The sequence below is a fragment of the Oxyura jamaicensis genome, chromosome 17 (assembly GCF_011077185.1).
Source record: "Oxyura jamaicensis isolate SHBP4307 breed ruddy duck chromosome 17, BPBGC_Ojam_1.0, whole genome shotgun sequence".
Taxonomy (NCBI): domain Eukaryota; kingdom Metazoa; phylum Chordata; class Aves; order Anseriformes; family Anatidae; genus Oxyura; species Oxyura jamaicensis.
In genome coordinates, this window is record NC_048909.1 from 2,125,976 (window position 1) to 2,152,696 (window position 26,721).

The following is a 26,721-nucleotide window of genomic DNA, read 5'->3' on the forward strand; positions in this document are numbered from 1 at the left end:
GCTGCAGTTTGTCATGCTAGAAACCTTTCTGCAAGTACATGGTGTTCATACGTGGATTCTGTCAGCTCGGCCTGAAGTCTGGTGGGACAAAAGTATTGGAGGGGGAGCATGGGAATATTTGGAAGGGAAAAAAAAAACCTCTTTGCATGGATACTCCTGATTTATCTGCGAGTGAGCTTTTAATCTGCAAAGATCTTGCTACATTTTAATCATGTAATTGTTTTAGGCTAGAATTGCAATTAACGTGCTTCACCCGTGTTTAATCTGGCTGTTACCTCTGAAATGACACTGGGAATCCTGCTCCTGTGCTGCTGCTTCCTGTGAAAGAGTGGTTTTCGGTGGGCAATGCTGCCTGCAGAGCTGTGTCTGCGAGGGAGTTATTCCCTGTGGCCCCTGAGCTGTGCCTGTGCCACAGAAGCGTCCCCGACCAGCTCCACCAGCAAGCCTTCCTTGGGTCAGTCTGGCACTGTGCAGAGCTTTGCTAGAGATGGGAGTGCAAGATTGGGCAGTGTTTTGTTTGACGTGTGAGGTGTTGACATATGGTCCAATAAACGTAGTTAGTAGAAAAGCTAAAGATAATATTTACCTTGAAAAACCCATAGTTGGGAATAGCTGGCCACATCGGCAGCTGAGGCAAGTCAGATTGAGTGCACTGCTTTCAGCTGAGCTGCCCCACTTTTCCCCACCTGAGGATCCAGCCAAGCCAGTCAGGTAGGTAAGTAGGCAGCCTGAATGGATGTATGTAGCAGGCGGTGTTCTGGGGAGACGTTTCCTCTCTGTGAGCCGCTCTAAGTGTGTTTCGATGACCCTTGTGACCCTTTTCTTTCTCCTCCCTTCTCCTTACCCTCCCTCTTTCTCCAGGGTTCAATGCCATGGCTGCAGATGAAAGTGCTACAGAAAAGCAAGCGGGGGAACCAAAAATGGCTGTAGACGGTGAAACCAACGGTTCCTGTGAGCACAGCGAAGCTGGTAGCCACCCAAACCCAGCAAAAAACACTCAGGACAATACGAAAGTGAGCCAGCAGGACTCTAGTACTAAATTAAATAGGATAGCAGAAAACGGCATTTCTGAACGAGATGGTGAGACTGGGAAGCAAAACCATATGAAAGCTAATGACTTCACACAGACTTCTGTAACGGGGAGCAATGGATATATTCTAACCAAGCAGATGGCACAGGAGCAGCCTCTAAGGACTACCAGCACCTTTGCTTCTCTCACCGGCCATGCTGCAAAAACCCTTCCAGGAGGAGCAAGCAAAGGGAGAACTGTGGGCACCTTTTCTCAGATGCAAGCCATGATGCCAGCCAAGCTTGGGGAGGGCAGTAAGGACATGGATGCTAAAAAAGCCACCGCTGCTAACACTGAAGTCAAGGTCCACAGAGCACGGAAGACAATGCCTAAACCCACCCCTAGCCTGGTAATGTATACGCCCAGAAGTCAGCGCCGCTGCTGCGATCGGTCTTGGCTTTCTCTGAGTGCGTGAGAGGGACACCTTGCTGCATGGCAGCGCGTGTAATTCCGAGGTGTCCCACTGAGTGGATTGATTTTTATTCTTTTTATTTTTCTATTTTTATTTTTTCTCTTCCTGCAGAGAGACAGAGGTGTTAAAATAGTCACATGGCCCCAATCAGCTCCCTTCCCCATTGTGTTGCTAAATATATAATTGATCAATTACCTTCTCCAGCAGATCTATGAGAGACACTAAATGGCCTTTCTCTCTTGGCTGTTGTGCTCATCAGCCGTTTGCTGAAATCCAGAGCTGCTTGTGAAGCAAATTAGATTTTTTATAAGTTTGACCCAAAGGAAATTAAGCAAAGCGTGTTAACTTGAGGCTTCTCCGGAGCTTGGAAGCTGTCAAGAAGCTGATATGTTAGGCAACTTGATTGCATTGCTTATCATTAAAGCAGTAAAGCAGATGATGTTTTCTCCCTCTGTATGTGTTGCCTGCAGTAACGCACCTTGTTCAGAAACCTTCCCTCCAGAATCCTTGGGGGTGGATTTACCGTCACGTAATAAAAGAGACATCTGTCTGTTGTTTAGGAGGCAAAAGGAGGTTTGAAGTCATCTGGTGCCTGCAAGTAATAGTGGGGGTGAGCAGAAATGGGCCTTTCTTTGTCGTAAACATTGGCCAAGTTGTTCTTTTTTTGCTGAAGGCAGGGAGGTAGGGAATAGATGCTGGGAACAAGCAGATCTCTGCTGTGAGCACTTGGTCTCCAGCCCTGTGACACTTTATATTTAGCTACAATGAGCTAGATCCTTCCATCATGCTGTGTCTAACGATGGAGAGAGACCATCGTGTACCTAGGTCAAGGAGAGGATTGCTGTGAGCCCCTCTTGGCAACCTGAGGGACGCCCAGAAATAAATGGGAAGTTGCTGCAGCTCCGTAAGGGCAGCTGCAATGGATAGCTGTTAGCTGCCAGCAGCGTGTGGACGAGCAAAAGGCAAATTATCCTTAGATGTCACCCACGTGTTGCAGCACAGCAGTAGTAGGATGTAAAGGTGTCAAGAGCTGTGAATCGCTGTGGTCTGGAGCAGGGGAAGGGGGAACAACAACAACAAAAAGGTTGGTGGCACCTAGCCAGGCACAGATGGAGAAAGGTGCCCTCGGCTGCCGCACCACCTGGGGCTCCGGAAGCAGGTGGGAGTCCAAAGAGCACATCGAGCCTGCAAACCTCGTGGGCACGCAGCCTCGAGAGCAGGGCAGAAACCACGCCTGTCTTGATTTCCCAACCATTCTCCCAAACCACTGATTTCCCCTCTGACTTCCCCTGACTGCGTTTGAATTCTCTCACACCCCTGCTGTGCTTTTTGGCCAGCAGCTGGGGAGGCCTCGACGCAGCCTGGTGAAAGTCTTGCTTCAGTCTTCCTCATCCTAACAGGGCTTTGCAACTGAAGCGGCCTCGCAGCTTTCCTCCAGCAGCCTGCCCTGCACTTAAATGAGGCAGGGCAAACCCCCAGACCCTGGTGGAATTTGACAGGGAGAGATCTCTTGGGGCTGAGCATTTGAAAAAGGCAATTCCCTTCTAAAAGACGACAGCTTGGTTAGGAAGGAGTGTTTTCATCATTCATATTTTATGATACATCAGAAGAATATTTTTATGCAACCCCTTGGGCTTTAAGGCCTCTCTCTAGAAGGCTGCGTGCAGCGTTGGTGAGCGTTTGCATCGCTCCGTTACACGGGGTGCGGTGCTTGTGCTGTTGATCGCTATTTGCTCGCACAGTAGCAGTGGCTTCAAAAGCCAAAGCCCGCAGTTGTTCGGCCACTGTAACAAGCGCAGCGCCCGTCCTCTGCGGCTCCAGCCATTTTCCTTTGGGTTAAAATAGGGAAAGAAACAAAATTCAGAAGGAGGTGGTGAGAAGAGGCTGTTCACATGTTTCCTACTGAAGCCTCTGCATCTGAACCCACTGGTCTCCAAGATTTGCTCTCGTTTCTGCAAGACAATAAAGCAGCTGCTTTGTTCAGCCTTCCTGATAATTAGTACCCAGTTTTTCCCTCATTGTCTTTGAATTTACATATTATTTTCTTTTGAGTAGCAGAGTCCCTCCTCATTGTCATTTTTCTGTCCCGATTATTTCTGTGTCGAGCTTTCCTCGAGGCTCATCAGCACGGCAGTAACTTTCCATGCAGCAGCCTCCACATTCACACCTTTTCCCCTTCAAAGCCACTACGAGAGCAGGTGGGTGGATTGCAGGAAGTAAGTTGTGGAAATCGCCCAGAATTTCATGGTACAGGACACACGAGTTTTCTTCATTAGCTTTTGAGAGTGTTGCTCTTTTCTTGGTAGACTTCTCTTGCAGACATGCTGCCTGAGAGAAGGAGAGGAGGGAAAAGGTGTTTTAGTGCCTGCAAAGCATAAACATTTGTTCCCCCTGGCTCATGTAGAAACCCACTGGGGCCAAAAAATTGTTTTCTTCAACCTGATAGCTGCCAGGGGACCTCAGTAGCCTTTTCTGCACGTGCAGATTGGTCTTTGAAAGGAAGCAAACAATTTTCTCACGATTTTAACCAGCTTTTTCTCTGTTTAGGATTTGCTTCCTGAATTGGGATCGAAGCTGAATCTGAAACAGGTGACAATTTTAATTGATGTTGTCGCATGTTAAGGGGGTTTTAGGACAGAGATCTCAGAGTTTGAAGCGCTGGCTCTGCCCCCCTTCTGATCAGTTGGTGCACTAGCACAAGCCCTGCACCTTTGGACGAATTTCTTCCATTCCTTCTTAATCCATTTACAACTCTGTTGAGAAAGCAAAAGTTTCCAGGATGAGGCAGCAGACTGAAAGGGAAGTGTGTGTGTGTGACCTGAGCTTTGCAGAGGCCCCTCCTGCTCAGAAACTGCAGTTGCTGCATTTAACTTCACTGAGACGCGTCTGGGAGGAAGGAATGAAGGATCTAGGCGGTGAAAGCATCCCATAGTTTCCTCCTGAGATAGGAGCAGCTGAGCTGGGAGTCCCAGGTTCTGTTCCCGGTCATTACGTGGTGACCACGAGGCCGTAGCCAGAGGTGCGTCTTTGGTGGTATTTTTCCTGTGCTGTGTGGAGAACCAGGTCGGGGGGACTGAGCTCCCAGAAGAAACACTGAAATTAATACCTCCGTCTGCTCCAACGTGAGCCCGAAACGCGGGTTCCAGCTCAACTGGGGGCCTAGGCAGGAAGGAGGAGCGCGGAGCAGGAGCTGCTGGCCTTATGTGGCTATTTCTGCTGTTGGCCACGACACGGCTGATCCCGGGGCCGCTCGGCTGCTCGCTCTCTGCGTGCACGCAGGTGTTGCTGTCGCTGTAAGGCCTGGTTTTCTGTGTCCGTGCCCAGCAGCGCTGTGCTGACGTGGGCTGTGGGCTGCTAGCAGGGCTCCTGGCCTCAGAACTCGGGGCCAGGCAGGTGGCAGCTGGTGGCTTGCAAGCATCTGGGACTGCTCGGCAGGCTCCAAGCCTCTAAACAAAGGGCAGGTCCTACCTGAGCTGGTGTTGGTACCGTCTCCTTGAGAGACAATAAAAAGATAAGAAAAAGAAGAGTGAAGAGGGACAGTGGAATAACCTCTCCGTCTGGTTTGAAGAGCTGCTGTCGGCTCTTCTGGACCTGGAAGTAGCTCCCACGGAAGCTCCTCTCCTGGTGCTCAGGGCTGTATGGGCTGGAGGTGTGAGGTCCAGGAGCGTGAGCCTGGCTGTGGTCAAATGTCCCGGGCAGGGAATCTTTTAGGAGTGAAGAGGCCGTAGGCTACCGCTGGCGTAGGACTTGTTACTTGGGTGGGTTACTGCGGGGAGGTAGGAAGTGAATTTGTGCTGGGCGGTGCTTTCGCCTCGTATTCAGCGTGATGTGCTGGTGCTGGGCCTGCGCTGCTGGCTGGTGCTGGCTGCCTGCTGCTGCCCACAGCCCACGGCAATAACGTCCCCCTCCAGGTCCCCAGCAGACCCATTGCTGTCGGCAGACCTGCTACCGAAACCGCTCAGAACCCAGTGGTGTTCTGACCGACGGGTCTGTGTCCCCTGGCACAGCGGCACCCACACCTCCGCACGGCACCCGTCAGTCGAAGTAATCATTAAATTAGGGAAAAAAGCAGGTTTTGTGGCTTGCTTTGCCAACATCGATGCTGAAGCACGGCTCGCCTGGCAAACCCTCACGGCGTGCGGCAGATGGGTGACCGTGCACAGATCGGTGCCATCGCGGTCAGGTCACAGCGCGGTCACGCTTCCAGCGGGTGCGTGCTCAACCTGCAGGTGAAAGGGCGTGAAGGGGCGGGTCGCTCTGCATCTTGTCTGATCGGAGCTCTCGGTGCTCCACGGCGACGCTTCGGCAGCCGTCCGGATTCCCCAGCAGCAGCCGTACGTCTCCGTACTGAAATCTGCAACTCCGCAGCACCAGCGGAGAGAACGGAAAGCAGCGCTGCCACGGCTCTTCCAGGAGCTCTCATCTGCTTGTGATACACCTGTTATAGCAGACCGGTGTTTCTCGCTTAAATATCGTTCCCTGCTTGTTAGAGCCCCCGGGACACTGGCGCTTTGCGGAGCTCAAAGGCCGTGGGTGCGCGGCTCGTTCCCCTCCAGAGACGCTCGCGCCGTGACAGCTGCCTTGCTGCCCGGTGGCAGCGGCGCTGAGTGCGATCCTCCAGCTACTTGGCTTTGTCTGCAAGCTCGTGCCGTGCTGGAGAGGAAAGCCCTGACGAGAGGGGAAGTACGACAGCTCACACAGGCACGCAGGGGACGGTGCTGGGTGCCGGGCGCGAGCAGCAGCCCGGCTGGGGAGCAGCGCGTGCGGGGAGCGCGCCGGTGGCTCTGCAGCAGCACGTGGATGTGCTCCCAGCGCAGCTCCTCCTCGGTCGCTGCTCGCTCGCTTCGGGAACGGAAGAGCTCCTAATTGCGGGGCTGTGGGAAGAGTGCCGCGTGCGGTTTGTCGAAGCAACACGGGCTTTAATTAGGAAGGTTTTGTTTGTTCTTCATTTTTTTGCTCCTGGGGAAGACAAAGCAGGATATCCCGTCTTTGCCATTTTTAGTAACTTCTCCCTGCCGCCGAGGGGATTTCTGCGCCAGTAATAGAAACGTGGTTGATCACATTACAATGTAGAAATCACTCGGATATGATTTTCATCAGCACACAAAACGATGTGTTCTTCTCCCGGTTTAAGCAGATTTCTTGTCTGTTTTTCTCACAGTGGCATCAAATGTGTTTGTGGTCCCATTTTTTTTTCTGTTTCCAGACACAAACATCTCTGGGAACGTTGCCCCAAGCCCTGGGATAGCTGCTGCTGTTTCTTGCCTATTCCTTGCAATGCCCAGCGTGAAACGGTGACTTCACAGCGTGTTGCACGGCATCGGCTGATGCCACGTGAGAAGCTGCAAGAAACACAGGCAGTAGCAACGCACCCAGTTTCTTTCCTTCTCGTTCTTGGTCCTTTTGTGGCTGCTGGTGGCACACAGACGTGTGGTGCCTCGGACAGCATGGGGACCGCAGAGCTCCACCTGTGGCAGCTCTCTGTCCTCTGAGAGGTGGCGTGTAGCTGAGAGCAGAACTCCGCTCATCTGTTAAAAAACTCCGTGTAATTGGAAAAAAAATCCAAACACGGCAGCTGTGTTGGGCAGGGATAACAGAATGGAGTAAGTTTAGTGTCAGCAGTCGCGTTTCTTGCCTGGAGTTTGGCTGTCTGCAGTGGAGCCCATGCAGGGGTTGGATGAAGGCGCCTCTGCTCTCGAGCGCTCGTTGGTTTAAGTGAAAGCAGCTGATCTTATCTGATCGTTATTTGGAGCATAGTGGTTTATTTTGCTCAAAATGCATCTGGAAGCGTGCGCACCCGTGTTGGTGCTCTCAGCAGTGCCCAGCACCCCCTGGAAGCCAGGCGTCGCTTTGCTGCTGGTGCAGGCTGCAGGGCGGCCAGCCGGGCGTTTTGCACCCTTAGCAGGGAGACACGAAGAGGAGGAGCCGGGATCTTCAGCGGTCGAAGCAGGAACGTGTTAGGATTTGTCATGGCAAACTGGGTGAGGAGATGCTGACTGTGATCAGCTCCATGGGCCTTACCGAAGCGCTCTTTGCAGCCCCTGTGTTTGTACTTTGCTGGCATTAGCCTCACTGCCAGGCTGGGAAAAGGTAAGGGAAGCTCTAAGCCAAGAGGCAAGAGCTGGCTTGGGTGGCTACAGGGCTGCCAGCAGCTTTACGGATCCCTGCTCGGTGCTCTGCCCTGTGCTAGGAGCAGGGAGGGCGGGGGGAACCCGTCCGTCCGTCGTGAAAGTGGAAGAACGCAGCACAGGGCAGGAGCGCTAATTGCAGTCAGTTGTGGCAGTCACCAAGTAGCTCGTGGGGCTGGAGCTGGGCCCTGCCAGCCCGGGGCTGCCCCAGCAGGAGCTGCTCTGCCTCGTCCCCCTGTTCTGCAGGGGAAACCTTCCCCTGAGGGCTGCCTCCGACAGCCTTTCCCTAGCAGGAGCCGTGCTGGAGCAGTTGGCAGAAGCCCTCTGGTCGTGCTGGGGGCTTGCAGGCAGACCCGTGAGCTTTGTCTTCCAGTGGATCGCTGTAATATTTAGCTTCTGTTTTGCTTTGAAGGGACTCTGCTGAGCCCCCAGTAGCCAGCATCCCCTCTCCCAGGCCCAGGGTCTGTCTTCTGCCTTTTATCTTCACCTTCCAGCCCTCTGCTGCGAGGGGCCGGGGTGGAACCTGCCGGTGAAGGGTACGGAGCAAGGAAAGGTCCGCTGGACCCGCTCTCCGCCAGCCTGATGGGGTTTTAAGGAAGAAGAGATTTCCCAGCAGAGCAGAGCAAAGCTTCTTTTCTGGGAGCGTTTAAATCTGGAGCAGGCAGAGCAGAGCAGTGTTAAGGGCTTGGTGTAAGAGAGCGGGATGGACTGTGCCTACAGGCTGGAGCTAGGGAACTGGCAGAGACTTTAGAAACGGGAAAAGAATAGAGTTGAATCCACTGAACACGCTTAATATTCGTGCTGGAAGGTGAAAATTTAATGAGAACAGCAAAGGTACAACTGTTGCACCTAGTGGAGAACAAAGAGGGATGGTGAGAAAGCTGAGAATGAACTGAGCATGAATGCCTTCAAATCTGTGCTGACCGTTTTTATTACAATCCTTAGGTCTAGGATCTGATTGGTGTCTAAACAGAACATATATTTAATGTGTGTTCTGCTGCCGGCCTGCTCCGCTTCCTGGGCTGTCAGGCTTCCTGAGAGACCTGCTCACCTCTCTGCAGAACTTCTCCTGCTGTCGGGTTGCTGCGTACGGCTCCACGTAACGATGCAGATCTTACAAGGCTTACTTTGGTTTTTAGAACTGTTTTTACCAGAATTGCCACAAAAAAGTCACATTGAGCGGTTGTCACGCAGCCCCATTGAAGATGCGTAATTTATTTCCATATTCTAATTACAGGGAGGGAGAAAAACCCCAAGCTAATAACATGCTACTTTTTTCATTTAAAATTTGCTTCTGTTCTGCCAAGCAGTCTGGTGTGGTTTGGATGTGAATTCTTAATGTTTGGGAGTAACAGCGGGAGAGCAGCTGCGAGAACCTGCCCTTAAAGGACAAAGAGCGCGGCTCTCGTGTCCGCTCCTGTGGCTGCAGGCAGCTCCGCATCAGATCCGCCTCTCCCAAGCTCATTTTTCTAACTTTGAGTTAAATGTGGAAGCAGTGGATGTTCCGGGGACTGGGCAATTCTCAGAATAATCCTGTATCCAAGAGTTAACGTTAACCTTTAGATCTAGGGACTTGGAAGAGGTATAAATAGGATTGGTGAGACTGTTACTGGCAGGCTGTGCCCAGCAGTCCTGACGTACTCGGAAGGGGTAGAACAACTGCGAGCAGTCTCAGGCGTGTCCAGAGAATGACCCCACAGGCACTGAACTTGCTCATTCTTTTAAACTTACTGAAGATAAACTTACTGAAGTTAAAAAAAAGTATTACATGATCATGGTCTATAAGTGTCTTCTTGGAGTGAGAGTTTCTGATGATACGGGGTGTTTTAATTTAGTGGGAAAAGGGTAATGCATTTAATTATTTGACCACGAGAGCAATTAAGCACTGGGACAACGTATCAGAGGGTACGGTGGATTTGTCGTCTCTGAAATCAGTAATCCAGGACTAGATGCCTTTCAAGAAAAGCCGTGCTAATTCAGCCAGAAGTTACGGGCTTGATGCGGGAATCACTGGGAATTTGATGGCGTCTTTATTCAGGCCCTTTTCGATGACCGTTACAGCTCTGCTGTCTGTGAGCAATCCCTTGCCTTCTGCCAGCAGAGCGCACGTGGCAGAGCCGGATCAGGAGCACCGGTCACTGCCCCATTTGTTCACAAGGTCACGCGTTACTTGGCAGCAGCGTCTAGGAGTACCTGTGCGGGCCTGGACTATGAGAAGTGTTTTTATTGCTTGCTGCTGCTTTTCTTCCTTTTCTTTTGCCCGGCTTCCTCCTCCCGCTTTGGTATTTCGGCCGTTTTTCAGGAGTCCAGTAGGAGAAGCCTTTTCCTGCAAGAGGAGCAGCGCCACAGCATTGCCATCGCAGTGCTGGCCATCTGCTAACCCTGCCCGTGGTTTGCTGGAGCACCTCCTCCAAAGCTGCCTCCTGCTTGACAGGAGCGTGGACAGACGTATGGAGGGGCACGGATGTGGTTAGGTCATCTGTTAAGTACAGAGGAGGGCAAATGCAGCGTGAAATGGCCAAGGAGTGGCAGCGCTTACCCCTGTGTGCCGTTGGGTGCCCAGCGGGCACGCAGCCGTAGCCATCCTGGGGGCTTTGAGTGTGAGCTCAGATCAGAGCGTGTGCAAGCTACCTCGGGGCCTGGGAGCCTGCGGTGCTGTGGGGTGTGGAAACAGCTCTCGAGCCTTGCCAACTCTCCGTAGGAGCTTGTACCTTGCTGTGCGCTTTGTGTTGCAGCAGCCAGACTGGCGCTGCCCGAGCTAGCTTCCCTAATTCGGGGTAAGCTTGGGCAGGTCCTGGCTAGGGCAGCGGCAGTGCTGTGGCTGGCCGTGCAGTGCCAGGCCGGCCCTTCCTTGCCCGTGTTTCGCTGTGTGCTCAGCTAGCGGGTGTGAGCCCGCCGGCATCGCTGAGGCTTTAGTTGTGTGCCGGGTGGTGGCCAGGACGGGTCCCTTCCCGTGCTTCCCTGTTCTTCCAAATCGTCTCTGCAAGGCTGGAATCTTGCTGCCTGCTGGGATGCAATGACCGCGTCTGAACGTATTTCAGGGAACAGGCATCTTTGTTGCGTTCGTCTTCTCCAGAGCCCACCAAGTGCCCATGTAAGCAGTGTCTGGTGCTTGTCGTCATCTGCGCTGTGCAGAGCTGCTGTCTCCGCGATGCAGTCCTTCACCCAGGCAGGGAACAGCCTTCACCTGAGTGTGTTTTGCAGTCTTTAGGCAAAGTCACACTGTTTGCTAGAGGAGGGGCCGAGTGCTTTTGCTTTGAGTGCATGCTGCTATGCAGGTGATTATGCTAGGTGCTAGAAAGAAGGGAATTAAATTTGTCCTCTTAATTTCTTTTAGTACAGAGGCTCAATGTAACTTAATTTTGTTTTTCAGCATGCAAGTAAAGACCCCAAAGATGGGAGAGACAGCAGAGATCAAAAAGAATCTAAGGAGGAAGGCAACAAAAATGTCCTGGAGTTTGGGAAGCCGTTGCCCTTGCCCTCTCTCCCGGGCCTTCACCAGTCACTACCTCAGAACCAGAGCTATGTGGCCACCACGAAGTCGCAGACGGGTAAAAAGGACAGAGTTAAAATCCCTGGCAGCCCCCACCTCCCAGACGTGTGTGTGAGTCCGAGTGCGTGGGCTGAGGCAGGTTAGCGAGGGCTGACACCCCTGTTAGTCCCTCTCAGTGCTGAACATCCTTGAGGGTTTCCTTGCCTGCTGGCACCGGTAGGGCTGTAGCTAACAGATGCCTTTTCTCTGTCCACCGGTGTGCAGCTGGCCCTGGCACTGCATGGTGCTTGTGTCCTCCGGACTCCATGCAGTCGCCCGTGGGTGTTGCACACACGGGGTTTATTCTTGCAGGCCCCTGTTGAAGCAGTCTCAGGAGTGAAGCTCACTCCCTGGGGAGCGCTGTGCTGTCCTTGGGACCTGGTCACCGGGTGCGGGTTTGTGGAGGGCTGGGACGGAAGGCAGAAGCAGTTCTGATCAAGTGGCTGAGTGTCAGCTTGGTGGGCGAGCTCGCCAGGGTCCAGCTCCTTGTGCTTCTGCTCCCCGTGGGGAGGCCGTTGGGCTGCGACAGGCACCACCAGACCAGGGATCCCTGCTGCTGAAACCGCAGTGCCATGCCCTGGAGCTGTTTCTGAGGGACTTGGTCAATGTGAGAGCTGCTCCCCGTGAGGTGCGGTAGTGTAAATAACGTGCTTGGGCTGAGCGGAAAGTTTTTGAAAGGATTCTTCGTAGCTTTTGGTGAAACTTCATCACAGCGAGAGATGAGGAAATGTTTGCAAGGAGCAGCCTGTACGGCTGCCGGTGCTGGTGCCGGGGCTGGCTGGTTCCCGCTGTCTGCTGTTAAAGAGCCGGTTCCAGGCGTGCTTCTGATGTGTATCCACCAAAGACAGCAGCAGGCGGAGAGGAGCGATGGCTGGCTTCATTAGAAGGCCAGGAGGGAGACTCGACAAATTAAGACCCGATCAAAGCAGTGAAAGGAATCAAACAAACTTCCATGGCAGGTGTGAAACGAGGTTAAACGGCAAACAGCTCTTTATTTAAGATTCCTTTTCCCTCTGTGTTCTTTAGTTATTCTTTGATCGCTTCTGCTGTAAGTCAGTATTATTAGCCTTGCAGTATCTATTTGAGCAAGTTGGATTCTATTCAGCCTCCTACGGCATCAGCACTACTGCCAAACGCAGGCTAATTTCAGGATTTGATGTTGTGTGTGGTGATGTAGGGGCCAGAAGGAACACGGAGAGGATACTCAGAATTTGGGAGAGTTTACAGCACTGGCAAAAAGCTCTTTGTGTGTTTGCACGTATGTGTGTGTCATCATTTAGTTGAATTGTAAACAAATTAGTTGGAGTGGGAAGCCTTTTCTCTCAGATCATGCCCTCAAATATGGTTTCCCACATTACAGCCTCCACTCTCTACCCTTTCTTTTCATTTCTGAACGAACTTTGGGTTTATTTTGCTTTTTTTGCAGCTGCTGCAGTATCTCGGAAGAAAAAACGGAGAATGGGAACCTATAGCCTGGTTCCCAAGAAAAAGACCAAAGTGTTAAAACAGAGAACAATGATTGAGATGTTTAAGAGCATAACTCATTCCTCTGCGGGTGCCAAGGTGAGGGGTGCGCTGAGCCTTCTGGGCACTTGTCCTGGCCCCTTGTCCTGGCACACCAACCCCGTGGGTAGGTGTGGGAACACGCTGGCTCGTTGCCGCCAGCATCTTCTGTTCTGAGTCTGCCTCTCTGGTGGCAGCATCCTGCTCGCAGCAGCCTCGCTGCTTTGAAAACGGCTTTTTGAGGGTGGCTGTTGAGATACCAGCTCTTAAACATTTCCAGTGAACGTTTCCTTTCTGTCCTGTGAGTGCTGTGGAACTGGAGGGTTTTCAAGCCTACGCTGTGCGGTAACCTTCTTGTTTTGGAGTCCTCAAGGTTGCTGCCTAGCGTTGCTTGAGGCTGGAAGGCAAAACAAGCAGTTACTTAAAAACAGACCTTAGATTAGGATTCCCTCCTGATCAGCTTCTGCTTTTGCTGCAGTTTGGGCCCTGAAGTTTTGGTCTTTGAGCACTACGCTTTCATGGAGCGGAGTAAAAACTCCCCACTCTGGCTTAACGTCCCTTTGCGTTCCCTAGAAACCTTCTTTGCACCCTTGGTATTCCACGGTGGAGCTGCCCTTCCATGTTGAAATGAGGCTGCGCGGGCTGGCCGAAAGCTCCTGACCTGCAGCCCTCCCCGTAACGCCTCGTGCAGCCACGTGAGGCTAGAATGACTCCTCGTGGTGTCTCGTTCCCCAGACTGACAGGGTTAGGTGGCACATGGCAGGCGCTGGGGCTGGCTTTGCTGGCAGCGTTTAAGAGCTCTGGAGGGACATAAAGCCAGCTTTCCCCTGGCAGCTGTAAGCCTTCTAACACAGAGGCGGTCTGGGATGGGTTCAGCTGCTCTGTGCTATGAATTGATGTTGTCTTTGTGGCTCATGTGCTTGGACAACTTCCAGAGTGAAAAGGACCTAGGTGATGTCAGCCCTCATGTGAATGGGGAAAGCATAGATGTAGACTCTGAAGAGGAAGACTCTGATGAGTTAGAAGAGGAGGATGATCACGGAGCAGAACAGGCAGCTGCATTTCCTGCAGATGATAACAGGACCTCTAAAGACAGCGCGTCTGACGCAGACAATGCCAGAAAGGTATTCACATGCCCCGTGCAGGACTTAGAGCGGGACGGGACACTGCTTACACCCATGGGATAGGAGTGGCGTCAGTTGAGGCAATTTCTAGGATTTTTTAGTCTGCGAGATGGCAGAAAGCTCAGCGGTGGATGTGAGGCTTTTGATGGCCACTCCTGCTCCCTTTCCCCCATGAGAGTCTCTCACCTACCCTCCTGTTTCAGCCTTGCTACGTAATGCTCTGTGGTCTAGTGCATGTGCAGGACCCCACGACATTTAGTTACGTTACTCACCAAACCAGTAAGAGATGTCTTCCTACCCTTGCTTGTTACAGGCTGGTAAAGCACTAAGCTTGGATTAGTTAACTTCTCCCAAATCACAATGCGTAGTGTAGGTATGAGGCTGTTTCTGGATAATCAGAGAAATTGAGATTTGGTTCAAAAACTTTCTACTGGAGCTGAATGTTTTTGTTGTATTTTCTCTTGTACCATCCTGATGGGTGAACCATGATGTGCATTAACAGCCTTGGAGGTCTTGTCCTGGAGAGGAAACGGCGTTAGTGCACACATGGGCAGCAGGGTGATGGGGGGTGCTGTGCTCTGGGAGGCCTGACGGGACTGACTCTTTCTGTTCTTGGGCACATGGTGGCTGCAGATGGATGATGGCGAGTCTGAGGAGGAGCAAGAGTCTGGAGAGTCTGTGGAGGAGGAGGAAGATGGAGATGAGTCTGACTTGGTAAGCCTGGCTGCTAAATGCATCTGAAAGCCTTTGTCCTGCTGCTAATCATTTCCCCTTTGCACTGCTGCCAGAAAGAGAGCCAAGCGGTGTAGTTTCAGGTCTCTTTGACAAAACTCACTCGCTGGAGCCACCCACACACACAGTATTGTTTTCCACAAGGTGCTTAACCGTGATCTGTGATACAATTAATTGCTTTCTGATGCTAATTAATGGGATTTTGTTTGTTGTTTTCAACAAGGTGTTGACTGCTTTTAATCGTTCGAATGTTAGTAGAAATATTTAAGGGTGCTTAAATTCTTTGGAGGCAGACTTGGCAAGTGGTGGGAGCCGGCAGTGTTTTCTTAACAAGCTGAAGCTCAGCCTGCATTTTCAGAGTCCAGGTGGAGTTGTTCACAAATCCGTTGGGCCAACCACTGCCCAAATCCATGTCTATCTGATATGTCACCTCACTACCACATGAGCTGGCAGCCCTTACCGGGGAGGTGTGCGAACAGCACACAGACAGGCAGTGCTAAAGCAAGATTTTCACCAGCTGTTGGTGATTTTTACTTTTTGTTTTACAGATGGCTGGTGAAGGTAACCTGACTTTTTTTTTTTGAAATTGCTGTTCACTCGTTGTCTGTCTCCCCACCCTCCCTTTTACTTTAAAAATTGTGCTCCCTTTTCACAGCACCTCAAGCTAAGGAGCCAGCATTTAAGGCACCCCACTTCTTCAGTCACCTTGAGAAAATTATTGACTTCACTGTCTTGGTGGTTTGAGCTGAAGGTAGAAGTAACTAAACCAAATGAATTGTTGAAACTCTGAAGAATCTTGTTCCTTCTTCTCTGACACTCCAAGAGCCAGAAAGGACTAGGCAGGAGGGACTGTGTGGCCTGTGCCTTTCACAGGGCAGCCAAGGCATGTTTGCAGTGCTGGCTCAAGCCAAGGGTTGAGCTTACATTCAAGTCTGAACACCCAAGTCATATCTACACATCCTAGGCTGTGGTTTTTGCTGTGCTCATATCTGGTGAGTCAGTCAGCAGCCCAGACAGGGACTGGCTCAAATGCAAACCTCTCACCCACGAGCAGTGTGACGCAACTGCTGTAAGCCACGTGGCGAGGCAGAGGCGAGCCCGTGCTCGGGCACGGTTATCCTCTGGGCAGTGCAGACAGCGCCACGGAGCTGCCCGGGAGCCAGCCCTCAGCACCACCTTTGCCCGGCTGTACTCACGGTGCAGCACCGGTTTCCTGGTGAAGTAGGCCATGAAGGTAGGGCCTGATCCAGCCTCTGTTGAAGGTAGCAGCAGCTTTTTTTAGGCCTCAGTGGGAGACGGTTAGCTCTCAGGAGCCGGCAGTTTCGATCTGAACATGAATTTTATGGCTGGAGCTTTGAACACTGGGTTACAGGGTTGGGGTGCCCGGTTCCCGGTTCTGATGGTGACTTTGAAAACCCACCCCCAGGCAACTGTATTTTCTGCATTTCAAACAAATATACAAAAACCCCAAACCCTGTCTAGATTCATACGTGCCTGATTAGGCTGTGTTGCCGTGATACCCAGTACCTCGCTCAGGGAGGGGGGCCCGTCTGCTGTTGTAGGGTTAAACTCCCCAGGGTCTGTCCCAAGCCTGTTAAGCTGGCTCTTTTAGGTACAAGACAGGTTTGGTTTTTTTCCTAGCAGAACTACGGAGCAATGTGAACATTTTAGTTTGAAAAAAACTAAAGTGTGCGTGTAGCAGCATACTTACCCTGCTGCACAGCTACTCCTGTGATGAGTGTGGCGTAAGAGCCTACATGGAAGAGAAAGTGAAGCATGTACTATTGAAATGACAGGAAATACACCCACACGTGTGCTTGTGTTTCCTTTTTGGCGCTATAAAGGCAACTTGATTTCAAGCCCCTGGTCCTTAAGGCCTTTTCACATAACTCAGGCTGTGTGGGGGCTCTTCCACATGGGTGCCAAGGACTGCTGGGATGCTGGTACCAACGTGCCTGACATGCCCGTGGCCTCTCTGGTTATTCAGAGCTCGGAGTCCAGCATCAAGAAGAAGCTGCTGAAGAGGAAAGGAAAGACGGACAGCCCATGGCTGAAACCCACCCGCAAGAGGAGACGGAGGAATAAAAAGAAACAAGCCAGTGTGCTAGGTAACTGATTGTGTTTTGTTCTGTAATTGCACAGAAAATAGCCTTCCAGGTGGGGGTAAGGACCCGAGGCCCATGAGGCAGGGGCTGTATGTGGAGCTCTTTGATCCTTTTAAGGGTAGGCTGCATGGTGAACCAGGGTCTGAGCTTGTATCTCACTACACGCACGTAAGGCTCATGTCCACACTTTTAACAGCAGTTTAAATATGAGGCAACTTCATCCTTGGCGTGCTGGAGAAATGTTTTTTTTGTTCATGTGCTCCCCTTATTTCAGAACATCAAACAAAGGCTGCATGGTTCATGTAAACCGTGACCTTGGGGGGCTTGGTTAGATGCAAAAGTTAAAGGAAGAGCCATCCCAGAGTGATGCTCTGTTGCTTTTTGTGGGTGTCTAGCTGAATGCAGTGCGCAGGCTGTTGCTTATTCTGAAAGCACCACACCGTGTAATTTAGCAACCTCTGGCCCATCTCATGGTGTGGAGGTAGTGCAGGCAGCCATTCTGGTTTGGCCTGGCACTCAGAAGTTACCCAGCACTCCGGAGAAGTTTTCAGTGCCCTTTGTCTTCTGAAAGTTGTGGGATGGAGAGACCGGGCATGCAGGCTGGAGCTGATCCTTCATCTTCAGGAAAAGTACCAAGACAGGTTTAAAAAAACGTTCATTCTCTGAAGTGAAGTTGTGCCTTCAGCATCTTTATTAAGGCTTCACACATCCATAGCTATCAAAAAGATTATCCCATGTTTGTTAATTCTTTGCAAACAGGCCACTTTTCATAATCAAATCTGTTGGTGCCTCTTTTCTAAGTGACCACGTTTCAGCCTCTGGGCTGTGCCTGGTGTTTGTCACTCATCTGATGTGCTCCTGTTCCTCCCGAGGCAAACCCCTTCTAGAAAGGAAGCGGGGGGCATTGATCCCCTTCAGAGCAAATAGCTAATTCTTCATTTCAGATGCAGACTGGTTTTCCGCCCCTTAAATAAAGGTGGCAGCCAGTCTTTCAGGCTAACACAAGTCTCTTGGCCAAGCCTGAGCAGGAGAAGCAAACCAGGAGAGAGAGCTGAAGGCAAGGGAATGCGAAGAGATGACAATTCCCACGAAGGCTGCGAGGGATCCCCCACGCGATCCCTTTCCAGCAGCCGCTTTGTTCGCTTAGAGCCAGGACTTGGCTTTTACGTGTTCCCGTCCCAAGAAGCTGAATGCCACCTGTCTCGTCCTCCTCACCCCGCGCGTTGTTAGCCGGCTCGCTCTGCCTGGCCGGGGGGTACCTGGAGCCCTTTGCCGCAGGTTGGAGACAGGAGAACGCGCCGAGCCCTGGTTTCATCCCTTCCTCGTGCCATTTCAGCTGCTGCTGCTGTAGCAGTACGGCAGCAGGCAGATGCGCCTTTCAGAGGCAGAACTTACTGGTCTCATTTCTTCTTTTTTTTGTTACCTACCTAAGTGGAAAATCTGTCTGATCAGACAGGGAAGGAGATAAGAGATGAGAGATCAATTGTGCCATATATGCCCAGATGTTACATTTCCATAGTTCTATGTGCATCTGTGCTCCCAGCCTCTCTGAGGAGCCTGCAGCCAGCCTGCGTGGTTAAATATGGCCTTTCCACATGCACGCATTTTTATATTCATTTTTTAGCTGTGTCTTTTGATACGTCTTTTGATCTAGGTGCTGAAGCCTATAAATCATCTTTGGGAGGCAGAGAGGGGTCAGGCCAGGACAACAGCATGGAGTACATGGAGGTGTCTCTGGATTCCTTGGATCTCCGGGTGAAGGGAATTCTCTCCTCGCAGGCGGAAGGTGAGTGCAGGCTCCCGGCCATGGCCCGTGTTGGTCTTTGTTCGCCGGCTCAGCCCGAGCGAGCGGAGCCCCGGATGCCCCCTGGTGGCTGCCAGCACCCCGAGCCGAAAGGCGGCCCCGCCGCACAGGCACCCGGCCGCTGGGACGGGGTGCGAGGGCGTCCTCGCCCCAGGAGCCGGGTTGGGGTGGGAGCGGTGGGGTTGAGTGGCTTGGGAACCCTGCTGAGGAGGGAGGCGTCAGTCTGCCTGTCCCCCTGTCCTGTCCTTGGGCAATGCGTATTTAGAGCTCCCCAAATCCCCGTGTCACCGTATCCCCTCGCTCAGCCCCAGCACCGTGAGGAAGGGACCAGCCTTGGTGGCTGGGGAGCAAAGCAGGGGAGCGGTGGCTGGGGGTGGCTGGATGCTCGCCCCCGGGCCGAGCGGCCGCTGTTCCCAGTGCTGAACCTGGGCTCCAGCACGTCCTCGCTGGCCTCTATCTGTCTGCCTGTCCCCTGCTGCTCTTTTGCTTTCAGAGGTTGTCTGGCTCTTTTGACAGAGGCGTGTCAAAGAATGGGTGGGAGTGTTGCCACCAAGGGAGGGTCAGGATGGACAAGGGATGCTTTCACCGGAGCCTCTGGATGTCAAAAAGATTATGAAAGTGACAGCTTGGAAGGCGAGGAATGAGCTTTGTGATTTGTGGTCATAGAAAAAGCTCTTGAACGTTTAATATCTGGGCAGGATTTTACATGAAAACTACAAGGCCTTTCCTTCTGCTTACATGCCATGAAATATCCCCTCTCAGGGCTTGGTCGTGCAACTTGTCAGCCAAGGAAACTCCTTACAAGATGAAAGGAGTTTCTGCTCAGCTGATAGGGCCGCAGCCACGGGCAGGAACAGGGGGGGAGAGCTGCCTTTGCCAGGAATCTATAGAGGAATCTCCCTCAGGAGCAGTGTTAGTTTGTGTAATTGTGCAGCAAAATAACTGTCCTTTGAAGAATAAATAGCAGCACGCTGCCTTCTGCCTGGGACTCAAACCCAACAGGCTTGGGTAGAGGAACCCTGGGACACCTCAGGGTGAACCACAGGTAAATATTTCAGGGTTTAAAGCCTTGCAAGAGATGTTACAACTATGTAGGGTTAAAGTAGGTGTGCAGGACGAAAAGTAACCCCTGCGTCATTAGATCAGTGTTGTGCAGTCACAGGTAGCCGAGGAACTGAGCCGAACTCAGAGGGGCCACAAGAACATCCACACTGTGCCCCCATACCCAGCCCTGTGTCCCCTTCACAGCCCTTATCCACCTTTTAAAGGCTTGGAAATGTTAAAAATCTGAAAGGAGATGAGGAGAAAGCAAGACCATCTGAACATTTTTCTGTTTTCTTTTCTCAGGCTTGTTCTCTTTCCAAAAAAAATAATTTTTGGTTGGCTGAGCCCAAACAGTCCCAGGAATTGTTTTCCCATCTGCGTAATAAGCTCCTGCAAATAGAAGTTTGTGCTTTCCTGATCTTCTCTATTTGTCACTCCACTAACTGTACAAATTTCCAACTCCAGGTGGTTTCCTACATATTTTCTGGTGCCAGAGCACAGCGTTGTGGAGTAGGTGTGGAGGGGAGACCGACTGATAAAATCCTGTACCTCGTCGTTGCTTTACGTGTCGGGGTTTTCTCAGAATAAGCTGTTCTTAGCTTACTGTTCTTCATTCAGCACTGTCATCTGTAGCGTGGCTGGACTTAGAAAAGTACGGTGTGCTTCTGCAAACCCCATCTGGTGTAAGAAGGGGTCTGTTTCACAGGGATTAGATGACGCCTTCAAAGCGTTTCAGGATGTGGAGTGGGAAGATGCTACAGGACATGGGTGGCTTTGATAGACGGCTGCATCCTTTCTCCTGGAAGGTGACTTCAGCGTTCACTTACTGGTCTTCTGTACCCTAGGTCTTTCCAATGGCCCCGAAGCAATGGAAGTAGATGGTCTCCAGGAAGTCCCCCTCTGTAGCTGTCGAATGGAAACCCCCAAAAGCAGAGAGATCACCACACTAGCCAACAACCAGTGCATGGCCACAGAGAGCGTGGATAACGAGGTAGGAGCCTGTCTTTCAGCTTCTCGCAGACTTTTCTCCTGAGGACAGAGACAGAAAGAAAACAAAGCCGTGCCAGGAGCACGCGTCAGGGTCACTCGGAGGCTCCGCAGCCTGCTAGCCTGGGAGCCTGCTGGTGTGCCGGAGTGGCAGGGCAAACATCTCACTCCAACATTCTGCATATGTCGCACGTTTGGGTTAAAGCCACTCTAAAGGGAGCAGGTGCAGTCTGCAGGGCTAACTGGAGAGGCACTGGGTGGATCTCCTGCTTGTCCTGGCCTGTGTAGCTGGATCGAGCTGATGTAACAGACACACTTCAGGCCAAGTGGGCTAAAATACATCAGCATGCATCAAAGTGGGAGAATCCAATCAGGGGAAGCTTGGAGCTGGTTTCCCTTGACTACGAAGGAGCTGATGCAAACCTTTCCGTAGCCAGCTCTTGAGTTTCTGGAACTTGGCATGCTGTCCACCATCTCAGTCTCCTCTGGCTCTCCTCTTTCCTCCTCCCCCCAGGAGGCTTCTGTTACAAAGCTTCCCATGTCCTAGCAGCCCTGCGCAGCCTCCAGGTCTGGCTGGCTGGAAACGGTTGCACTTGATGCCTCTCTGTCATCACAGCTGGGCTAGTTGGGCTCTGGCGGTTCCAGGATGCTTGGAAGTAAGTGGCAGAAGTGACTCCCTCCCGCAGTCTGAAAAGGAAGACTGCGGGACGGAAACAAACCCGGTAGGTGCTCCTTTTTCTGGGAGGCACTTGGGTGTCTTGGAAGTTTCAGCTGAACTGCAGCCATGCTGCAGTGCTCTGACACTTCCTGGTAGTGGGACAAGGAGTCAGAGCACTCCTGGTTCTGGAGGATCCCAGGATGGAGGGAGGAAGGGATAATCAAATTTACAGCCCAGCTCTACTCCTGTTGGTATGTGCTGGTACCTATAGAGAAAGGAATTTCAATAGCTTGACAAAGTTGATTAATTAAGGAGAGAACGCCCTGGAGATTTATGGGAGAGAGGGGGGCTCCAGCGTTTCTAAATAAACACCAAGTATACAGGAGAGTTTCCATGGTTGGTTGACAGTTCTTTCCCCAGATAAATCAGAGAAAGGAATAGCAAAGGCCATGCTTTATGTCAGATCCTTTTTCATAATGGGATAAATGACTCATAGATGTTGTAAGGATATTATATGTACGAATAGTGGGTTCTTAAGACTGTCGTGTCCTTGGTTAATGTTATAAATAGTTAGGAGCACCGTGCTGCACTCTCTAATGGCTGGAAAATAGCAATTAATCATTTTGTACTTTTTAGACTTTTCTAACAAATAATACATCGTGACACAATAACGCAGGGACTTCCTTACAGAGACAGTGCAGCTTTTCCCGTGTTAATCAAATTTCCTCCCCTCATAAGTAAAAACCAACGGAGCAGTCCCGTCCTGCAGCCCCTGGGGTCTGCGTGCTAGCAGTGGTCGCTCCGCCAAGGTGCCACAACCACAGGTAGACGCTGCAGCTGCAGTCTGGGTAAGCTGGATCAGGTGCTGAGGGGGAAACATGAGCTCAGGTTAAAACCTGTTCTTTTTTCTGTAGGGATGTTGATTGTAGGAGAAGTGTAGTTTAAAAAAAAAAAAAAAAAAAAAGAGAAGTCTAGTTTTGCTGAGAAAAAGCAGCAAATCCATCCTCAGGTGGACCAAGAGGGACAGTCTGTTAGTGCTGAGCACGCGCTGTGTTCCTTACCGACCCGTCTCGGTGGCAGTACACAGTAAGCCGTGCCTGGGTTTCGGTAGGGATGTTTCCTGGTCAGAGCCTTGCATGTTTCTATTTCTAGTTCAGAAACGTCCTCTGCCAAACATCTGGGGTAAGCAAGGTTATTATTAGAGGAAGTTACGGAACCCAAACCCTGTCACATCACGCTGGCAGGTGGCAGCTAGGATGTGAAAATGTCGTAGAGGTATGCACCGGGGTAGCGGCAGGAAGGAAGCTCGGGTCCTTCTGACACAGCAGAGTGAGGAACTCCAGTGGGAAAAGCCCCAGCTATGGAGCCCGCTGTCAGTAACAGAACAAGGTGTGATATAAGAGAAGACGGCTTGTAAGCCCGGAGTTGTACATTGGTAAAATATTTCGGAAAACATGCTCAAAATCTGACTTCAGCTGAGCTCTCGTGAAAGCCTGGCTGTTCATCCCTGTGGTCTGGGCAGGGGCCAGTGCTGGAACCAGTACAGACGATAACTTAGCTGGCAACGAAGAGCAATTATTTTTCCCTTTATCTTCCTGTGACTTATACTTTTGAACAGTAACAAGATTTAGTGCGTATGGTCTTGTTCTCTTGGTCACTGACACCCGCTCTTCCTGGCAAAACAAGAGCGTGTGCTGTGTGAGTCAGGCCCCCGGGACTGCCCCTTCTGTGGCTGCTTGGCTGGTGCGTATTTCCAGTTACGATTTTTCTTGCAAGGAATGAACGATTCTGGTCCACATGCATGTTAGTTAGTAAATGATGCATTTCTTCCTGTGAGAGCAGCTTTCACAGCTTCCTGCTGCACTGCTAATGCTATCTGGCACACATCTGAATTACTGTGAAAAAGCCAGGGCTCATCAAGGCAGTGTGCAAAATCTTCCTCCGCACAAGCACAGAGAGTGTTTTGGTCTCCAGTAATTTCATTTCCTTTAATTTCTCCTGTTCCAGCTGGGCCGATGCACAAACAGTGTGGTTAAGTATGAACTGATGCGCCCGTCTAACAAAGTCCAGCTTTTGGTGCTGTGTGAGGACCATAGAGGGAGGATGGTGAAACACCAGTGTTGCCCTGGCTGTGGATACTTTTGCACTGCAGTAAGTCCGTGCTCTCAATCTAGGGAACGGGGTACGTGTCGCAGTAGCTGGAAGAGCTGAAGGTGGAGATGTACCTAAAGGGGTTTACTGACTTCCTGGCATAAGCTCCACCTCGTTCCACAGCACGTCAGATGGTGTTTTCAACAGCAACGTGTGTGAGGGTAGCTGCAATTGTCACCTTTAACTTCCTGGAGACCCCAAGGGGTGCTGCCAAAGGGGTGGAAGTCTCTCGCCTTAGGAATTTTTTTGGAAGAAGGGTTCTTTCTTCCTCTGTACACTCAAACACATCAGAAATGGTATTGGCCTGTTTGTAAATGAGAAGTGGTTCTGTCCCCCAGCCCACTCATGAAAGCTTAGGTGGAGAACCTGACTGGTGGCACCTGAGATCTCCAGCTGCTTCTTCCACCCCGCCACCGAGGCTTTTAATAGCATTGGTCCAGTCCTTTAAGACGGCACTGTCCTATTTCCCTGTTGGTAGAACACCAGTTGAGGGCCTCCCGGGGTGATGGGGCAGCTTAATTGATGATGTTAGAGTTCTTTAAGGTAACTCAATGACAGGTGCTACGGCAGTCTCAGTGTTACAGCAATTGTAATAAATGGAGCCATCCTGAGTTTTCATGCTGAGTCAAAGATCATTTAAAAGATAAAATCCTCAAAACCCTTAGAGACATTTTGCAAAGCTGAAATAGAGTTAATTAGATTCCTTGGGAGGACCATGAATTCAGGAGAAGAGTGGGCTTGGCTAACCATTCCATAAATGCTCTTGCATCTCTGAGTGACACGTCATAGTTCATTAAGGAGAACCTGGGAGTGTTTGTCTGGGTTATCAGTCACTAACAACACAGCACGGTAGGGCTTTAGGTAGCACTAAAAGGAGAGCGATGAATTCTGGGGTACTGCCAGCTCAGCTCGGAGGACTTCGCTGGAAAGAGAACAAATTTTAGGAAAGGTTGCTCACATCTGTTGAATGAGCAGTCAGCCACGTTATTGGGGTTGAACAGCATAAAACCAGGGCTGGTCCAAGCAGAGAAGTCGCATGCTTTGGGTTTCATTGGGATTAACAGCTGATTTAATTACGTTAATGAAGTTCCTTGAAAGGTTTGCGTGCAGGTTTGTTAGGTAGTTTTAACGCTGGCTCAGCACACAGGTTTGAAGTTTTTCTTTTCCAGTTTTGGGGGCATCCTTACAGTACACTGGCACTTCTAGAAACGTAAGCAAGAACTTACAAGTGTTAGAGGAAAGAGCTGGAAAATGGGACTTTCTGGTTCTGTTTGCCAAGTGCAATTAAAAACTTGCTTTGCAGTTCCTAACCAAGTGAGTTTTTTCCCATTACCTTGGTTTTGTTCTCTTCTAAAGTGGCAGTGCTTGCTTACTGTACTGGAAGCGCAAGGGACAAGAGTGGTGGTGAATGAAGTATTTAAGAGCTCTGCGGATGAAGCATGTAGAAGGGGTAAGGCACGCGGTGACCAAGGTGTGAATATCTCCTCTGTGGTTTTTTTAGGGCACTTTTATGGAGTGTCAGCCTGAGAGCAGCATCTCCCACCGTTTCCACAAGAACTGTGCCTCCCAGGTCAACGACACGAGCTACTGCCCACACTGCGGGGAAGAGGCCTCCAAGGCAAAGGAGGTGACAATAGCAAAAGCAGACACGACCTCAACAGTGTCGCTGACCTACGAGCAGCAGAAACCAGCAGCTGTGGAGGGAAGGGCTGACACCACGACAGGGAGGTGAGCTTGGGAGCATGTGGCAACCTCAACCCTTGTGCCAAACCATGCTTTGCATTTGAATGCTTGTGCTCCACCTGGCACAGCAAAGCATTTTCTGGTCCTGCTCTGAGAAGCCAAGCTCCAATACAGGAATTTGCAAGCGTATTCTGTGCTCTTCACTGTGCCGGAGAGGAGCCCAGCAACCACAGGGGGAGCTGGGGCAGAGGCTGTGAAGATGGAAAGGGTTTAGGAGTTACTACGATTCCTTTCTCTTACTGTTAGCAAAGAAATAACTGAAATGAGTTGATGTTGCCAGGTTTGGTGAATGAGAGGGAAATTCATGTGGTGTATCTAGCCTCAGCTGCTGACTTACAGCAACGGGCACTGGTATAAAGAATCAAAAATCAAACCAGAACCAAATACAAATGGAACCATCCCTGTGATGAGCAGTCCTCTGAGTTCTCACAAGTTCTGATCTTGTTCTGATGGCCTTCACGGCTTGCAGGAGCAGGGCAGTGCACTCAGCCCCGTGTTCTTTTGTTTGTTATTGCACAGAGCACATCAAAATGTAATCATAGGGCAACGAAACTACTTTTCAGGGCAAGTTCTTACCAAAAAGGCTGTAAAATATATTGGTTTGTGCTTCAATTTTGCTTACACTATCTGTCGATTTAAAATCCATTCCCTTTCCTTCTTTGGCATAAGATACATGTAATGTTGTATATTTTTAATGGTTGTGCTTTGGTTGTCTCTTGTTTTTCTCTTCAGTGGCACTGGAACGCGATTGTCAGAGGAAGACAAGCCAGAAAGTTCAGCTGCTGAGGGGTTTGACTTAGCTGGGTCTTCAGTTTTTCCAAAGCCTACTACTAGCCTGACCCAGGGACCAGTTAAAGAAACTCTGGAAAGTGCCCTGATTGCCCTGGACTCAGAAAAGTAAGAAAAAGGCCTCTGTATCTTCCAGTTCCCAGCAGAGTTACTTAATATAGAGAATACTGAGATCTAGCTTCTCTGGATTTTGACGCCTTGTGCGTTTTTATTCACTCCAGTCACTTGTTAGTCCCAGCAGATCACTGATTGAAGAGAGCAGCTGTAGCTCTGAATGTTGTAGTAATCTGTCTGGAGGATTTAGTTTTTCATTGGCCCTCTAACTTCAGCTGTCACTGCTAGGAGTTCCCATTTACAGTAGTAAGATCCAGGATTTTGGATTAGCACCATGAAAATAGGTATGGGCATTGTTACAACAAGGAGGCTGTGGTTGGAGCTGGAAGTTTGAATATCTCCTTCTGGAGTGTTGATATTCTTGGTTATTCCTGGCACTCAAGCTGTCCCCTAGGGACAGACTTTGTCATGCCCATGGTGTGGGTTGGGGTAAAATGCTGGGGATGTTCTTCAGTGAGTATTAATTCTGCCTCTCTCCCCACTCCTGCAGACCCAAGAAGTTACGGTTCCATCCAAAGCAGTTATACTTCTCTGCGAGGCAAGGAGAGCTGCAAAAAGTCCTGCTTATGTTGGGTAGGTGGCTCTTTCCCAGGATATTGCGTGTCTGGCAGTACTCCCAGCTCCTGCCAGGCAGTTGCCAGAGTCCAGTTCCCAGCATGGCAGCACGTCATATTCCCCACTGCCCCTTGTGAGCGGTGTTGGAGGAGAAAGCCACTTTTGCAAGTAATGTGTCATCAGAAATGGCTGTGAAAATGTGGATTTGCTCCCAGCTTGCTTCTGCATTTGGACATGGCTTTATCCAGAGAAGTTGTTTCTGCCCCCACAT

The 26,721-nt window shown here is 50.8% G+C and overlaps 1 protein-coding gene across 12 annotated transcripts in view; it reads left to right on the forward strand.

Moving 5' to 3' along the window:
- Positions 1 to 26,721, forward strand: part of EHMT1 (euchromatic histone lysine methyltransferase 1) — a 114,729-nt gene that overhangs the window by 62,365 nt on the left and 25,643 nt on the right. For 8 of the 12 annotated variants that reach the window (XM_035341400.1, XM_035341403.1, XM_035341404.1 and 5 more), the window contains 13 exons: positions 862 to 1,418; positions 4,029 to 4,070; positions 10,983 to 11,160; positions 12,568 to 12,704; positions 13,580 to 13,768; positions 14,402 to 14,482; positions 16,488 to 16,608; positions 18,260 to 18,391; positions 20,299 to 20,444; positions 23,106 to 23,249; positions 24,751 to 24,977; positions 25,725 to 25,889; positions 26,386 to 26,468. In XM_035341400.1, coding sequence (XP_035197291.1) covers positions 862 to 1,418; positions 4,029 to 4,070; positions 10,983 to 11,160; positions 12,568 to 12,704; positions 13,580 to 13,768; positions 14,402 to 14,482; positions 16,488 to 16,608; positions 18,260 to 18,391; positions 20,299 to 20,444; positions 23,106 to 23,249; positions 24,751 to 24,977; positions 25,725 to 25,889; positions 26,386 to 26,468 — 2,202 coding nt within the window. The remainder of the gene's footprint in view (positions 1 to 861; positions 1,419 to 4,028; positions 4,071 to 10,982; positions 11,161 to 12,567; positions 12,705 to 13,579; positions 13,769 to 14,401; positions 14,483 to 16,487; positions 16,609 to 18,259; positions 18,392 to 20,298; positions 20,445 to 23,105; positions 23,250 to 24,750; positions 24,978 to 25,724; positions 25,890 to 26,385; positions 26,469 to 26,721) is intronic. The other 4 variants (XM_035341394.1, XM_035341398.1, XM_035341393.1 and 1 more) reach the window with 4 other exon arrangements.